Here is a 17,884-nt window from a genome sequence, read left to right on the forward strand (position 1 = left end):
CCTAACATTCAATAGTAATATACTTCATTGCTATCATATAGTGGATAAAATTCACAACCACAAACAACTAATACTAAATAAATAAAGCACACGAAAGTAATGCACACACAAAAAGGTAGAAATGCAGACAAAGAGTGAACGTGGATATAGATACCACGGGTGCATGATTTAGGTCTAATGAGAGTCAATAATATGGGGACCGATCAAAACCTGAATAAAATTTTGACCCAATCAGATCTGTGTTATGAAATCAGATCCGGATTGTGCATCGATTAACAATCTCTTAATCAATCCTGTGTTGCTTTAAAGCTACGCTTATACTACTTTACCATTGCCAAAGTAACATAATGTAACCTTTCAGTGAACGTCATTTGAACAACAGTGCCCTATTGCTGACAGGTGCGACAGCCAAGGGGGTAGGGACACTCAGCAATTTCACTTAACACGTGTCGTTACAAGTAAGATTATTGGTTCAATTATTGTGTATTACTTATTATGCTGATTCACTCCTTTGTGGGAGTGATCATTATTTGAAAAACTAATCATTTTTAAAATTTTGACACAACCTATGAATTGGTAATAACCAAAACATTTTCAAGGGCGCCATAGTGTCCTACCTTCTCAGCCACAGTGTCTTCTAAGCCAAAAGACCCCGTTTTTTTTTATTCCGTGAACAGGTTACTGCGTACAACCAAATGGGTTCTACTAAGCAGCTGTTCAAATAAAGTGGTTACAATGTAACATTATCATGATAACGTTATGTTTTTGGGCATGTACTGCCAAAAAGAAAATGCAGATATTCTTAAACTTTTTTTCCAGCCCACTGAGTTACATAGTTATTTTTCAGAAACTACTTGGCCACTACTTATAACAACAAATACTCTAAGCGCACATTTCTAAATGTGGAGGGAAAGACTGGAGAACTCAGAAAAATCCATGCCACCACAGGAAGAACATAAAACTCCAATTATACAAGTGTCAGGGTCGGGATTGAACCCATGAACTCTTGAATACCAGGCGAGACAGACAACATATCACCATGATTCTGAAACGAACTGGTTATGCACCTATAATAAACGGAAAAAATGTGCAGACATACAAATGTGCAATGACTTCAGGATGCATGAGGACCGATGTATATAATATACCAACGAAAGTTGTGAAATGTCACCGGTGGCAGCAGCCCAAAGGACACCCACGTATGCAGTTTTTGTAATTGACGAAAACCAATGTAAGATTGGTGAAATGCACGTGGGGAAAGTCAGTAGTGCTGTTTTTGATGAAGATGTTTCACTATTTTGCCACCGCCATTTTTAGAACTCCCCAGAGAAGGTTTTTTACAGTGCAATTACGTTCATATAGTTTCTTACAAATACTAAAGATCATGCACGTGTACTGCCTGCTTGTTTTAATCCACTGATGAATGAGGGCCTCCTTATGCCTTGAGGACTTTGAGAGATATTTGACCATACTTCACCATGCCGGTTCGTAGTGTGGGTTGATGGTTGGAGGAGCGCAGAACAGCAATGGATTTAATGCACTGCCCTTTCCTGCCCACAACGCCTGCTACTCCTGGATTTTGTACAGAGTGGCAGTCACCCATACAAGAACTATCCACTATTCTAATCTGCTCAGCATTCCGGGTGATTTGTTTGTAGGCATTTGAAAGAGAATGTACTGTTTGTGGTGTGTAAACATTGTTATACGCAACCCACCAGCACTCCGAAGCTTCTTATGGAGAGATTGGTCACCATCATATGAACGTGGAATTTTCACAAATTTGCACATAAGCACTGCACAACACTTACAATACACTTTTTCTTTTGATATGTTTAAATGAAATGTAAATGAGTGATATTTTTAGTACTCAGAGAGTGCAGTTTGTAGACTTTTTGCATTGGTTTAAATTCCACATCCATATGACAGATTCAGTCTTTGCTTTGATTGACCGCTGTTGACTTTCCACAAAGTGATGCTTATGTAGTAACGCTCACGACTCGTTCACACCGGAGTTGGAGGCACACTTGTTTATTTAACACCAACGTTGTGACATACACATTTGAGGGGGTATCGGCCCCCTCACCCGTCCTATCTGAGGACACACCTCTCTAGCTAACCCTAGCCTGCCTCTGAGTCCTCCACTAATGGGCTAGGGGAGGCTATCTTGGCCCGACACTGGTCAGTCGGGCCCGGTACCCAGAGTCCAGACCAGCACTGGCTCTGGCTCTGGTACCACGCCACTGGCTCGAGCCTGCGCGGTCCTGATAAGGACGGCGTACCAGGGGGAGTCCAGGGCTCTATCTCAGACGTCTTCCGCCTCCTCTTCTTTAGCTAACCATCACTCCCGAGCCCTTCGATACAATCCCCTTTTATACCCAACCCCTCCCTGAGGGGTGGGGCCCCGGGGGATCATAACGACCGAATCGACCCCCCAGGGTGTCTGGCGCGGACGTCGCAGAGGGCACCTGCTTGTGCACACATGTAGCCCCGCCTACTGTGTTTGTTTACCATAGGCTGCCATGCATAACGGGCTCTCTCTCTAACACCCCTACATCACTCCCCCCCGCATAGCATGCAGCCGTCCCGGCTGCCAACATACAAAAATTTGACAATAAAGGTGCCTTCACCCCCTGACCGCGCGTGTGCCTCACTATTTTTTGAACAATAACAGGAACCAGAACAAGAACGCAACAACAAGATGAGAAACAACCCGACGCACCCCCCCGAATAAATACGAATTCCGTAAAAAAACAGCTTATATACAACCAGCAGGGAACCCACCCCGCACACACAACAAACGGTGAACCCAGCATATGTACATCCGAGGAGCGGGAAACACACCATCCACACAACACCCAATAAACACAACAGCTATGTACACATTTTCCGGCCTCACAACAGTTTGCGCATTTTAGCGCGCGTCCTTGCAGCGGGCCCCTCACACGGGGTAACCCCGCGTGGCGGACAATCAGGTGGCGACTGTCCGTCTTGAGGTGAGCATTCCTCTGACTCCGCGTGACCCTCGGCATCCGCAGGAGGGGTGATCGGGCGTGAGCCCGTCACTCCTGATGCTCCTGAAGGTGGCACAGCCGGCAAGGCATCAGGTGAGAGCGACGGAGACGGACCCAGCAAGTCGGCCGACCCCCCACATGTTTGGCCACGCGCGTGTGAAGTGGGGTTGTGAACCGCAGCGAAGGGTTTTAATCTGGAGGGGTGCACGAACCATCGCCGCTTCCCCCACTTGATGCGCACGCACTGCGGACGTAACACCTCCACCACTTCCACAGGGCCCCGCCACGGCCGCACAAGTTTAGAGGAGGTTGCCAGTGGCACCTGGGGGCAGTGCAACCATGCCTTGTCCCCCGGCTTCCACTGCAGCATGTGCGCTCGACTCAATCTGAGGCGCTCATTTGCCTTCTGACGGAGGTCAGAGTTTTGCATTGCAGCATCCCGTGCCTCGGTCAATTTGTCCAGATTAAATTTAACGTGGTCAGCCAGATTAGTTTTTCCCTGCGGCACGGGGATCCGCAACTGGGCACGAACAGGCGGGTCTGGTTCTCGGCCGTACATAAGGTAAAAGGGAGAAAACCCCGTAGCCGCATGGGGTGCCATCCGGTACGCCGCCAAGACCCCCTGAATTTGTAGGTCCCAATCCGTTTGCGAGTCCGAAACTTGTTGTGATAACATGGACGAGATGGTGCGATGCAAACGTTCGACCATCCCGTCAGTTTGTGGGTGATATGGGGAGGTCCGAATTTTCTTTGTGCCCAGGAGATCGCAAACTTGTCTGAGTAGTTTACCGGAAAAATTTCTGCCCTGGTCGGTCAGCAGCCTCTCCGGAGCACCTTTGTCCAGGACATAACCCTGAACAAAGGCCTCCACGATGGCTGCTGCCGACTGGTTGGCCAAAGGCCAGGCCATAGGCCAACGTGTAAAATACTCGACACCCGTCAACAAATATCTATTCCCTCTGGGGGTGGCGGGGAATGGTCCCAAAATGTCCAGAGCGACCAGCTCGTTTATCCTGGACACTTTGATCGATTGCAAGGGCGGGTTAGACTCCCGTGCCGGCGGTTTGCGTTGTGCACATTGAGGGCACGATCCCAACAAATCCCCCACATCCCTCGTCATGCCAGGCCAGTAAAAATCAAGTTGCAGCAAGGCGAGAGTCTTTTGGGTCCCCAGGTGTAGGAGGCGCTCATGAGCGGCCCATACCACCCTACCCCGCAACCCAGTAGGGACAACCAGCCGATGTCGACGTGACTTCCCGTCCCAATGCATTAGCAGACCTTGGCACATTTCCCATGCGTCGGAACCACCACTTTTTCCCCCCGCCGCACCGCCAACGCGACGTCGCCACCCGAGGAGGGAGACATCCTCCATCTGGAGGCGCCCCCATTCAATGACGGGCAACCCCAACAGGGAATCTTTGCCCTGCTGTTCGATCGAATTAGGAACCATTGCATCGTCGTCGTTGGCGGCCGCCAAGACAGGTACCGATGTGTCCCCTGGAGGCCTGCAACGTCCAGACCCCAGGAGGCATGCACACTCGGAGGTGGTTGGCAAGCGTGACAGAGCGTCCGCGTTGGTGTGGCGAACGCCCTTACGGTATGTGGTTTGGAAATCGTAATCCTGGAGGACCTCCAACCATCGGGACAATTGTCCCGATGGCTGTTGAACCCTCAGGGCGTACTGCAGTGCCGCATGATCTGTGCGGACGGTGAAATGCCGACCGTACAGATATGGGCGATACTGTTGGACGAAATGGACAATTGCCAACAGTTCCCTACGGGTGACACAATACCGTTGCTCCGCTGGAGACAACACCCGACTGCCGTACGCAACCACATGTTCCACGCCGTCAACCACCTGGGAGAGCACGCCCCCAATACCCGTGTTGCTCGCATCGGTGTCGAGCAAGAACGGTTTTGAAAAATCAGGGTAAATCAGGGGAGGAGCGTTTACCAAAGCATCCCGAAGGGAGCAAAAAGCAGCCTCCTCCTCCTGACCCCAGCAAAACCGAACCCCTTTAGATGTTAAAGCATGTAGGGGTTTGGCGATAGTCGCAAAATTAGCGACGAAGCGTCTATAATACGACGCAAACCCAATAAAACTCCTAACCTCTCCCACTGAGGTGGGAGTCGGCCAGGAGCTTACACACTGCGTTTTGGCGGGATCGGTAGAAATACCTGAGCGCCCCACGATGTGCCCCAAATAACGCACCGACTCGCGTAACAAATGGCATTTTTGGGGCTTAAATTTCAAATTAGCAGCCCGCATCTTTAGGAAAACCGCCCGCAACCTCTGGAGATGTTCCTCAAAAGTTTTGCCAAAGACGATGACGTCATCCAAATAAATCAGGCACGACTCCCATTGCAATCCAGCCAAAACCAATTCCATCAACCGCTGGAAAGTTGCCGGCGCTGAGTGTAAGCCCATCGGCAACCGGTTGAATTGAAACAGGCCGTGCGGAGTACGGAAAGCAGTTTTAGGCTTTGAATCATCGTCCAGAGGAAGCTGCCAGAATCCCGAAAGTAAGTCCAATGTGGAGAAGAATCGCGCTCCCGCCAAGGCGTCAAGCGATTCGTCCATCCGTGGGAGCGGGTATGCGTCGGCAACCGTAATTTTATTAAGGCGCCGAAAGTCAACGCAAAACCGCAACGAACCGTCCTGCTTCTTAACCAGGACGATCGGCGCTCCCCAAGGGCTGTTGGAGGGAGAAATTATGTCGGCGGCTAGCATGTCATCAACAGCCGATTTGACATGGTCCTTTTCGGCGGGACTCAACCGAAAAGGATTTTGGCGTATTGGCGCGCTGTCACCCGTATCAATATGGTGACGCAGCAGATGAGTGCAGCCCAAATCGTATTTATCCCGACTGAAAACGTCGGAAAATTCCCTCAGTAGTGTCTTAAGACGTTGGCGCTCTAAATTTGACAGGTCCGTCGATCCCGCGCAAAGCGCCTCGAGCCACCCTTCATCGCTGTCTGAATGTGGTCGCGGTGCAGGGGCAGCGCCGACATGACTCGCGACGGGTTCCTCACAGGGCACCGGCGTTGCGTGAGCAAGCACGGTCCCCTGTGGGACCACCACCGTCTGCGAGCCCACATTGAGGACCGCGATGAAGGGTTCTCCATCCCCTCTCACTATGGTCTGGGCCGGGAGTAAATTAGGTCCACTGACCCCGGCCCTAGACGGTCCCAGCAAAACCCCTTGAGCCCCAATGCCCTTAGCGAAGGGCCGCCGAAGTCTCAAAGGAATTAACATTTGCGCCCCCGGAGGAACGCGCACCGTTCTATCTACGAACGCCGGCACCGTCGCGAACGCCGTCCGGCTCGTAGCGGGGGATGGCAAAAACGCCATGCGTCGGCCCGATGGGAGCTCAATGCATCCCTGGTCGATTAATATCCTAATCGGCATTTTGGCCAGGAAATCCGTCCCCAGCAGGCACGGAACCGCCAGCGAGGAGGAAACAAAAATCGGCCCAGATAATTTAATATCCCCGACACAAATTTGGGCTCGAATTTGTCCGATGATGCCAAGTGAACCCCCGTTAGCAGCAAAGAATGGCACATTAACAGGCATCAAAGGACGGCTCTGGGCAGGGAGAATGTTATAAATCAACTCCGAAATAATGGTCGCCGATGCTCCTGTATCGACCAGGATGCGCACCTCGACCCCATCGATGTGACCCACAACGGCCGACGACCCCGATGACGCGGCTACAACCCGATGGGCCAACACGGACCACTGGCTGGGTTCAATGTGAGTACCCAGAGCGGTGCGTGTTGGTGCCATGGTACGCGATATTTGCCCCCCCTTCGCTGCGGTGTTCGAGTGTGTGACGGGCGTGTGCGTGGGCCAAACATGAGGGGTGCCGCGACTCGCCGGATTATGATGGTGGAGCTTGTGACGAGGGCCGGCGTCCCGTTGAGGTGTCGTTCCGCGCTGCCGAGGAGAGCGGCACCCCGAGGCGACGTGGCCCCGGATGCCGCAGTTATAACAGCGTGGAAGCGCTGGTGGCGACGATGGACGTTGTAGACGGCTTGAACCGGCCCGGTCCTCCCGCGCTCCCGCTCCGTGCTGCCGTTGATGGTTGATGGCGCAAACCTCTTCCGCCGGGAGGGTGGCCGCAGCGACGGCGCGCCCGCTCGCCGCCTTGCTGGCCTTCCGTCGTTGAGAGGACAGGTTTGCGTGGAGGAGACGGGCCGCTTGGAGGGAGCACATCTCTGCATCGTCCTGTGCGACAATGACGATGTCTAAGTCGTCCGCCAGCAAAAGTATCTTCTCTGTCACCATGGCGTCGACACCCTCGTCATCCATTCGTGGAAAGGCCTCCTTCGCCAGTGCCAGGAGGCTTGTGCGGTACGCCAGGGGCGACTCCTTCGTCCCCCGCTGGCGATCGTAAAAGAGTTGGCGACAGTCCGATGGTGGACCATATACCGCCGACAGCACCTGCATCGCCTTCCGCAGCGTGGAGCGCCTCTCCTTCGAAGCCGATGTTAGAGTGGCGAGGGCGTCGCTGTCGAGAAGTGCTGGCAGCGCGCGGAGAGCCTCGGCGTCTGTCCACTGTGCCATCTCCTGGTGAGCGAGGAAGCGCCGCTGGAAGCCGCCCCAGTCGCCATCCTCGCCCACAAATTCCTTGAGTGGAGGTAGCCGCTGATGTAAGGCAGCGGCTGCAGAGGAAGAACGCACTCCCTCGTCCGCCTCACTCAACTCAGCGTCGGCACGAACCAGCGATGGCATCGCCGGTCGCACCCGTGGTGACGCGGCAGGCACTGTACTCCCGCCGTTGGACGCGATGCTTAGAGCGGCCACGCCCTCAACAGCAGCTGCGGCGATGGCGGGAGTTTCAAAATGTTGCTCCGTTGAAATGGCGGGAAGGCGCTGTGGTCGTTGGCTGCTGTCGCCTCGTGGCGGTCCCGCAGCCCCCAGCCGCGTGATGTTGTCGAGCATGGCGGCTGCGGCGTACAGCAGCTCGGCCAGCTTCGCGTGCGCCTGCCTCAGCCCCTCCGTCGACGGCTCCCCTTCCTCCAGCTGCTGTGACGTGGATGCACCCAGCCCCGGCTGCTCGATGGCATCTTCAGCCATCTCGGGCCCTCCGACTGCAGCGGTGTCCTCCGCCCCTGGTACTCCGACTCGAGTCGTCCGGCGTGTATCCATGTTCGTACTTTGTTTCACTTCTGACGCCAGATGTAGTAACGCTCACGACTCGTTCACACCGGAGTTGGAGGCACACTTGTTTATTTAACACCAACGTTGTGACATACACATTTGAGGGGGTATCGGCCCCCTCACCCGTCCTATCTGAGGACACACCTCTCTAGCTAACCCTAGCCTGCCTCTGAGTCCTCCACTAATGGGCTAGGGGAGGCTATCTTGGCCCGACACTGGTCAGTCGGGCCCGGTACCCAGAGTCCAGACCAGCACTGGCTCTGGCTCTGGTACCACGCCACTGGCTCGAGCCTGCGCGGTCCTGATAAGGACGGCGTACCAGGGGGAGTCCAGGGCTCTATCTCAGACGTCTTCCGCCTCCTCTTCTTTAGCTAACCATCACTCCCGAGCCCTTCGATACAATCCCCTTTTATACCCAACCCCTCCCTGAGGGGTGGGGCCCCGGGGGATCATAACGACCGAATCGACCCCCCAGGGTGTCTGGCGCGGACGTCGCAGAGGGCACCTGCTTGTGCACACATGTAGCCCCGCCTACTGTGTTTGTTTACCATAGGCTGCCATGCATAACGGGCTCTCTCTCTAACACCCCTACACTTATTTCATCAAACCTGGAGGATTGGTATGTTGAGTCATCCTCAAATGGAATCACAAGCTCGTATCTAGGCAATCTCCGTATTTACAATATCTTTGCAATACTATTTGGATTTATATAGCTCCTAAAACAATCACGTCTCAAAATGCTAGATATGGGCATCCTGGAAAAAAGGAAGAATATATTTTTTTTTAAAGAAAGATTGAGACAGTTAGTCGTAGGCAAAGAAAAAGAAGAAGGCATTAGTCCTGAATCGAGGCAGGGAGTTGACCGCACGCATTGCAGGGGGAAGGGAGTTCATTACTGTGAGGGCAGTGGAGGAGAAAGAGCAACTCCATCCACTGAGCAAATGCTTGTGTACATGTGCAGGTCATTCTGCATGCAATGTTTTATATATAGGTAATCTCAGCAAAGGGGCATTGCGACCGATTAATTATGCAGAAGGGGAAATCTGGTAATGAGAAATAGCTACTTAGCAATAGCCAGCAACACACAATAGCATAGTTTTATAATACTATTGCATACTGTTGTGCCTTTTCACAAATTATCTGCTGTGTGTAAGTTCATGAACTTCGTGTTTCCTATAATGAAGCTGAGAATGAATTAGAACGTGTAAACTATGACTCTATTAGACATTAGAACAACCTCACCACTTGTATAAAAAAATACAAAAATTATATTAACTTGGAAGAATAGCATCTGCATTATCTTTAGGAATTCTATTTGAATTTGGACTTGCTGTGCTATTTAAAGGTTTAAAGTAACCATTGGAACCAACTTTTGCCAGTAGCAAAATATGATAATTGTTTTTTTAGCCTTTTATCTGGCAACAAAACTGACACCTTATTTACAAGGAGTCATGTTTGCATTGACCACAATACCTGCGGTCAGAATGCAAACAAAAACACAACTTTGATAATGTATGCACTGTCATTGAAATTGATTGGTCCACACCCGAGACAGCTTTTCTTAGAGCCTAGTCTCACATGGTATTGGACCAGATGACGCCAAAAGGCAAATTATCTGCTGTGTGTAAGTCTCACATGGTGTTGGACCAGATGACGCCAAAAGGCGGGTCCAACACCATGTGAGACTGGGCTCTAAGAAAAGCTGTCTCGGGTGTGGACCAACCAATTTCAAGGACAGTGCATACATTATCAGAGTTGTGTTTTTGTTTGCATTCCGACCGCAGGTATTGTGGTCAATGCAAACATGACTCCTTGTAAAAAAAAAAAAGGTGTCAGTTTTGTTGCCAGATGAAAGTAGTTTCAGATAAATACTCCTATATGAAAGAAAAACACACTGGGGGGCTTGCAGATTTTTTTGAGTGAGCATTAATTTCTCTTCACAGTGTAAGCCATTAATTGAGTTCATTTCAAATTAAAATGGGACTAAACAGTGGAGTAAAATGCTGATTAAACATTTCCACAGAATCGTTGGTCAACCGTAATACTTTGATTTAGATCAGCTTAAATTAGAGCCGTCTGCAGCCAATGGGCTGGATGTACAATTATTTAAAAAAAAATTGCATTGGATGTCTTCTTCTGGTGGTAATAGACTCAGAATTTAGGAGGGGTTTAATTGTGTACGGATTTCAATTGTTATGCTGTTTTCTCTCTGGTCCAAATGCATAGTAAGAAATGGCATTAAACGATGCAGGGTCAAGATACATTTGTATTTTCATGATAATTTTGATTATGACCAGAAACATAAAAAAAAAGATATAAAAAATTACCTCCAGTTTATCCCAATTGCACTCTCAGCATCAGTCAAGCAATGAAAAATCCCAGAATAGTGGGCACAAGTGTCAGAGGATGGCTACATCACAGATTATTTACAGGACTTAAGAAACATTCTTAATGGGATTTTTATCCTTTACACAATCAGGTTCATTATTTCCATGCACTCTGCCCTGAGATTGTTTTGCATGACAATTAAGACAATAAATGAATTAACAGAGCGGGATTTAGACAAATTAAGTAAAATACACAAATATCATGTCATCGGATTTTTTGTGTGTGCACTCATTGGTGACTATGCTGAGACCATTAATTTGCTACAACAGAGAATCCAGTTTAATCATGGGTGAGTGAAACCGGGAATTAAACCCATAACATCAACAGTACTGACTCAGTGTTCTGACCTCTATGTCATCTGGTCACCTCATTCACAGAAAATAAAAATGTATTTAACAGTGCAATAGCTGGGTGACTCAGCCTTGAGAGCACTGGGCTGGCACTGCTAAAATATCCGGAGTTTGAATTCCAGGAAGCTGCCTCTGTTTAAACCATGTCCTAATGTGCAGTGAGTTAATCTCAACCTAGTCACCATTCATCGTACAAAAAACAACATCACATTAGATTTTGTTCTGCACTTAAGCTCACTAAATCCCTGGTCTTTTTAAAAACTTTTTCTTGCAACACAACAAGGGCCCAGTACAAGGCATACACCACAAGAAAGGGAGAGGGTAAAAAAAGCACCAACTCAGCACTCCTGCATCCAAAGATGGGGGCAGAAATTGGGTTCATTGCCCAACACACGTGGAGACTACGAGTAGGATTATCGGTATTTGTTTGGCTGTCGTGTGATAAACTTCAATGTCATACACAGTGAGTGGGACGTGCTCTATGCTTTGTGTGGACCAGAGGTTAAATCAGCGGATCTCTGAGGTAGTTCCGTGATATCCTCTTCCCTCGGCCATTCTCTAACACGACGGGATGCACTGCTCTATGAGAGTTCCAAAAGGATGTTTCACCTGGTGACGCGATGCCGATAGTACCATCGGAAGAAAATAATACTTTAAAAACGTGTCATTAAAAGTACAAAGTACATGTTCTGAGTCTAATAAATAACAAAAGGTAAAGGTGCAGCCTTACTTGTTGGTTGCTCATGTTACTTGCCAATCGACTGACTGTGGACACCCATTTACAGTGCTGGAATGCAGTATGAAAATAAGCAATGAATAAGTAAATTAGATCTGTAAATTAATACATCGGAATTTCCAGCCATCCCAAGCAGGATCCTCATGAAAAGTATTTTTGAGTCTCATTTTATGGGTAAATAAAATACGTTATGATGGCATTACAAAATGACAGAATGGCCCCCGGTGCTTGCAAAAGGACAAACCATCCATCTTAATGCCACGACTGAAGAATGTCACGCTCTGTGATGCTGTGCTGACCACAGCATTGTTGAACTCACAGGACCGTGATCCTCCTTAGGACTGACCCCACCATGGTCACAAGCTTGTGTGACACAAGCAAGCACCTCCTTGCAGCTATAACGCATGGGAACACAAGGGAAGGGTACACTAATCCCATAGATCTCTTTAGGTGCATCGGGATAGTATAGTTGCTGTGAAGCCAGACTCTCACCTGCACTTTGGTGTCTCTGAACTGTAAAATAAATTCAAGTAATTTCAAACACTTCATCAAAAGGGAAACAAAGATGGCAATAGTTTATATATCGGCTGTAAGAATCATGTTTGTTAATGTCGGTAATGGGTGGAATTACATTCATATATAATTTAATTTGTCGTAACCAAGATGAATTTGCAGGGTGAATTGAGAAATCCGTATATTTTAACAGGTGATGCACCCAAGTGCTTTGAAAGAATGTTATTAGATAACTCAATTTGAATATTAGCTCTGTAATAACATTATTTTCAGGAATTTGTAAATCCACTGCCAGATATAGGCCTCTCCGCACTGTGTCAAGGTGATTTTCTTTACAATACCTCTACACTCTAATCAGTGCGGGTTACTTTCGGGGAGGGCCAATACCAGTTAAAATATTACTCAGCATTGATGTTGGTCATGGCCAGGAATCAATCTCGGGACACTGGGTACATCGTGGGTGTGCTAACCACTGCTCCACTACTTCACCCCCCTAGAATATTAGCCAATGTTAATTGTATATATTGGGAACGTTCTAAAAATTATAGAACATTTTTTCTCAATTGTTTTTAGGTTGAATCAATGGTCGCATGTGTGCGACTTGCAAAAATATGAAGTAAACTTTGGAATTACATTTTTTTCTCTCATATTGGCTTATGACAGCGATCTTCATTTTATTGAATACTAGCGGGAAGTACCCGGCGTTGCCCGGGGGGGGGGGGGGGACAATATATTTTAAAACTTGTCTTAAAAACATGACATATACATACACAAGTACTAAGCGATTGTGAAAGCCCGGCATTCCATTTGTCTGTCAATTTGTCCATCAACCAAATAATAAGAGGTTTGAATAAGTCCTGAATGAAAAGGTAATAGAAAGTGGCGGGTAAATAGTTGATCTAAAAGGTTTCCAAAAATAATCGATCTCCCCCCCCCCCCCTTAAAAAATATTTTTACCCCCCCCGTAGGCATATATACCTACACACCCTACATACAATACAGTGATTAATACATAGTGACTCTATAGTAGTATCTCGCTCTACAATAGTATCTGGCTCGTCAGTAGCATCTACTGACTGTATCGTAGTATCTATTGACCCTACAGTAGTATCTACTGACTATATAGTAGTAACTACTAACTCTATAGTAGTATCTGCTGACTCTATAGCAGTATCTCCTCACTCTATAGTAGTATCAGTCAACTTTATAGTAGTATCAACCAACTCTATAGAAGTGAATACTGACTCCGTGCCACTCATTGACATGCTAATTTCTCTACCCCCCCCCCCCTCTCTCTTCGGCCCCCCCCCCTCTCTCTATTTAAGGCCTGGACACAGAGGCGTGGTTTCTCTGTGTGCCTATGTATGTGTCACTCTCTATGTATCTCTGTGTTATATCTCTCTGCTTATATGTATGTCTATATGTCTCCGGTTCTATGTTTTATCTCTCTCTCAAATTTAGCATTCTCTGGAAGAACGTAATCAACCAGGTAGGGTGTTGACTGTTATGTTAGCCGACTCTCTGTGTTGTATTGCATTATATTTCTAAGTATACTAGGTTTGTTTTCTATTTCACTTATACCTGATGACGATTGCTTGTGTTGCAATCGAAACGTCGTATGCAATTATTTAATTTATTATTTTCTCTTTATATGTGACTTTTCCGAAAGAACCAAAGAGTAATTCCTGAAGTCACGAAAGCTCCAAATTAAGCTATACTAACTCTTTAGCATAGTGTACTGGCCGTAGTAGTAGCTATACTTACTCTATAGCAGTGTGTACTGGCCGTAGTAGTTGCTATACTAACTCTATAGCAGTGTGTCCTGGTTGTAGTAGTAGCTATACTAACTCTATAGCAGTGTGTACTGGCTGTAATAGTAGCTATACTAACTCTATAATGTAGACTGCCAGTACACTTACCCAGCTTAATAACCATTGCTACATTCTACATTATAGACTGCCAGTACACTCACCAACTTAATAACCAGGTTATAATGTAGACTGCAAGTACACTCACCGAGTTTAATAACCATTGCTACAGTCTACATTATAGACTGCCAGTACACTCGCCAAACTTAATAACCAGGCTAAGTCTGCATTATAGACTGCCAGTACACTTACTCCAATTAAGAACCAGGCTACAGTCTACATTAGTTTTATTATTTTTCTATTATTTTTACTATATTTATTGTTATTCACTTTATTTTTATTATTATTTCATTATCTACGTGACTTTACCGAAAGAAACAAAAATATAGTACTTAACAGTGCCGTGGTGAGGCTTAGTCCCGTGCAGAGCCCCCGGCCTCGCCTAGATTGCCCAGCCGGCCGAGGTGGCACCTTGGCAGGCTGGGCCGCTAACCCGCTCTCCCCCCCCACCGCCCGCTCTACAGTAGTTATCTACGGACTATAGTAGTAGCATCTACCAACTCTATAGTAGTAACTGCACACATTGGGGTGGGGGGGGGGGGAAGAGGACATGACACTGTGAAGAATTTACCTCAGTCTTGTGTGTATTTATTTTGTGTTTTTAACGTGAATGATAATTTTTCCCGGCCCCCACCGATCGCATGTGCATTTATAGGAGCAACCATGGCTCGGCTTTGTCACGCATGCTCAGATGCATTCTTTGGCGCGCGCTCAGCAGAGTAATATAATTAAAGGGAATAATTACTTTAAAGTCGACAGATGCAAAATTCGAATAGCGCTGGCTCACCATGGGGCTTATCGCGTGGTACCTGTGAACTTTTTAAAACATAAACCCCACGGTTCGCGAGTCAAATCCTTTACAAGTTTCGTCCACACACAGACAGCCAGAGAGACAGACACACAGACAGACAAAAAATACTTTCATAGGTAAGATTTAAAATGTGTTCTGTAATCACGTTCTTATTATGTACTATTGGGTATAAGGATTCAATGAGAACGTGCTTGATGCGTTTTACATGGGCAAAGAATGTCTAATAAGTTGGCAGTCATCAAGAAATTAAAGTCCTTGTAAAAATAGTTTCTATCAGGAATGAGATGTCAACAATGATCGAGAGTTGATTTTTAAATAGACAATAATAGGTAGTTATTAATGGCAGCCCTACTGATTGCAGTAAGATGATTAGTGACAGTCTTAATGGATAATTACAATATGCAAAGCATTTATTCCTATTTATAATTTAATGACAGATGAGGTACAACCCTTTCTTGTTGTCTTCTGCCTGGCAATCTAAACTGTTGGGTAATGATAGAGAAAACTGAAGTGGAATGTCATTAAAACTGGGATTTGATGGTGATTGACCAAAGCTATGCATATTTAAAATTGTTCGAGAAGATTATTGGATCAAGCAGGGGTTAGGAAATGTGTATCTGTAATCGACCACATGTGCACACTATCAATCAAATTCTGGAAAATAAGTGATTCTCAAGTGTCTCGGTTTGATAGACAACTAGCGGGAAGTACCCGGCGTTTCCCGGGCGAAAAATACACACACACACATCGACTTACACACACACACACATCGACTCACACACACATCGACCACCCCACACACACACATGGACTTACACACACAAACATATCGACTAAGACACACACATACATGGACTTACACACACACATCGACCTACACACACACGTACATGGACTTACACACATATCGACGCACACACACAAATGAAAACACACACACATATAGACTTACACACATATGGACAAACACACACAACAATAACAACCACCATTCACCACTAAGTGGCGGTGACATCACCACGACGCTTGTGCCAGGCCATGTGCACCTTGAAGCCATGTGAAGTGTCGAACGCCTGCTGGCAGGAGGTCACGGGGCAGACCCAGGTGCCACGGGTCGACTGACTAAGATGACTGGCTGATGCTCCACCTGTGCCCCCTACTGTCCCAACTTGCTGTGCTTTAGCCACATGGCGTTCCGCTCGTTGTTGTGAGCATCGCTCCTCCGCCCTCCGGTGTTGTTGGAGGGCGACTGCCTCCAACTGCCCAGTAAGCATCCTTCATGAGCCTCCTCCACAGAGGCCGATCTTGACACCGCTGGTACCAGTTATCGGCAAGTTCACTCAGCTCCACATCCTCCTCTACCACATCACTCCATCTCTTCTCTAGCCCGTGCCGCACCCATTTAGCCCCCTCGATCCGGCCGAACAAAAGCTTTTAGACATACGGTGGCTGGGCATGCGGGCTACATGACCCAGCCAACGCAGCCTTGCCTGCCATAGGAGCTCACCGATGGGACTTTGTCCAGATCTTTCAAGGATTTGTGAGCTCACACAATCCAGCCTGGTTAAACCCAGAATGGATCGTAGGCAGGCCAGCCTAAATGTTTCTAACTGGTTAAGATGTTCCATTCGGGGGGTCCACGTTTCGCAAGCATAGAGAAGGGAGGGAATGACCATGGCCGAGAAGACCTGAAGCTTCATGCGGAGCGAGAGACCAGCTAACTTCCACACAGCGTTATGCAACCGATGAAAAGATAATGCCGCTCGACTGATTCTAAGTGAGACCTCTGCTGTTTAACTGGAGCCGGTCATGAGAACACTGCGCAGGTATGGGAAACTCTCCACTCTCTCCACAACTGCCCCATCACCAATTGAGAGTTGTGGGGGTGGACTGTCCGGTGGTACAAAATACCCAGGCAGGTGCTTAGTTTTGGTGGGGCTGATGGTAAGGCCCCACCTCTTAGTGGCAAGCTCCAGGTTCAGCAGCAGCGCCTACAACTCCTCCTCTGAGTGAGCAGCTATCACCAGATCATCGGCATACATAACATGGTCTTAAATTTGGAGCTTTCGTGACTGCAGGAATTATTCTTTGGTTTTTTCGGTAAAGTCACGTATAAAGATAAAATAATAAATTAAATAATAGCATACGACGTTTCGATTGCAACACAAGCAATCATCATCAGGTATAAATGAAATAGCAACAAAAATCTAACCAGAAAACTATAGACAGACATATAAGCAGACAGATATCACCAAGATACATAGAGAGAGAGAGAGAGTAACACATAGGCACAGAGAGGGAGATCGTCTCTGTGGCGAGACCTTAAATAGACAGAGGGGCGGGGGCGGAGAGAGGGAGGGGTTAGAGAAAACATTAACATGTCAATGAGTACGGCGACGCGTGGTCAAGTATGCAAGCTTCAACATTAGGAAAGAGGGAGAAAGAACACACTAAATTAAATAACCTAGCAAAGAGTCGGTCAACACATACTTAATGCATAGCCTGGCTATCCGTTAATTGTGTGTTGACCGACTCTCTGTGTTGTATTACATAACATTTCGATATTTTGCTAGGTTATTTAATTTAGTGTGTTCTTTCTCCCTCTTTCCTAATGTTGAAGCTTGCGTACTTGACCACGCGTCGCCGTACTCATTGACATGTTAATTTTTTCTCTAACCCCTCCCTCTCTCCGCCCCCGCCCCTCTGTCTATTTAAGGCCTCGCCACAGAGACGATCTCCCTCTCTGTGCCTATGTGTTACTCTCTCTCTATGTATCTTGGTGATATCTGTCTGCTTATATGTCTGTCTGTAGTTTTCTGGTTAGATTTTTGTTGCTATTTCATTTATACCTGATGATGATTGCTTGTGTTGCAATCGAAACGTCGTATGCTATTATTTAATGTATTATTTTATTTTTATACGTGACTTTACCGAAAGAACGAAAGAGTAATTCCTGCAGTCACGAAAGCTCCAAATTTAAGAT

At 47.4% G+C, this 17,884-nt stretch overlaps 2 protein-coding genes across 3 annotated transcripts in view; one reads left to right on the forward strand and one right to left on the reverse strand.

Annotated features, from left to right (window-relative positions):
* The window catches only part of LOC144933144 (transmembrane protein 132D-like), a 453,645-nt gene that overhangs the window by 203,494 nt on the left and 232,267 nt on the right, over positions 1-17,884 (forward strand). The gene's annotated exons all lie outside the window — the stretch shown is intronic.
* Positions 2,133-7,962, reverse strand: LOC144933145 (uncharacterized). The gene is made up of 2 exons (XM_078857734.1): positions 6,889-7,962; positions 2,133-3,074 (listed from the first exon to the last, which is right to left on the reverse strand). The coding sequence occupies exons 1-2, from the start codon at positions 7,954-7,956 to the stop codon at positions 3,060-3,062; spliced, it is 1,083 nt and encodes a 360-aa protein (XP_078713860.1). The 5' UTR covers positions 7,957-7,962; the 3' UTR covers positions 2,133-3,059.

This window comes from Lampetra fluviatilis, chromosome 6, assembly GCF_964198595.1.
Source record: "Lampetra fluviatilis chromosome 6, kcLamFluv1.1, whole genome shotgun sequence".
NCBI classification, from domain to species: Eukaryota; Metazoa; Chordata; class Hyperoartia; order Petromyzontiformes; family Petromyzontidae; genus Lampetra; species Lampetra fluviatilis.

Excerpts from the sequence above, each read along its gene's own strand:
- LOC144933145 (XM_078857734.1), bottom strand. The coding sequence starts at position 7,956 with ATGCTCGACAACATCACGCGGCTGGGGGCTGCGGGACCGCCACGAGGC.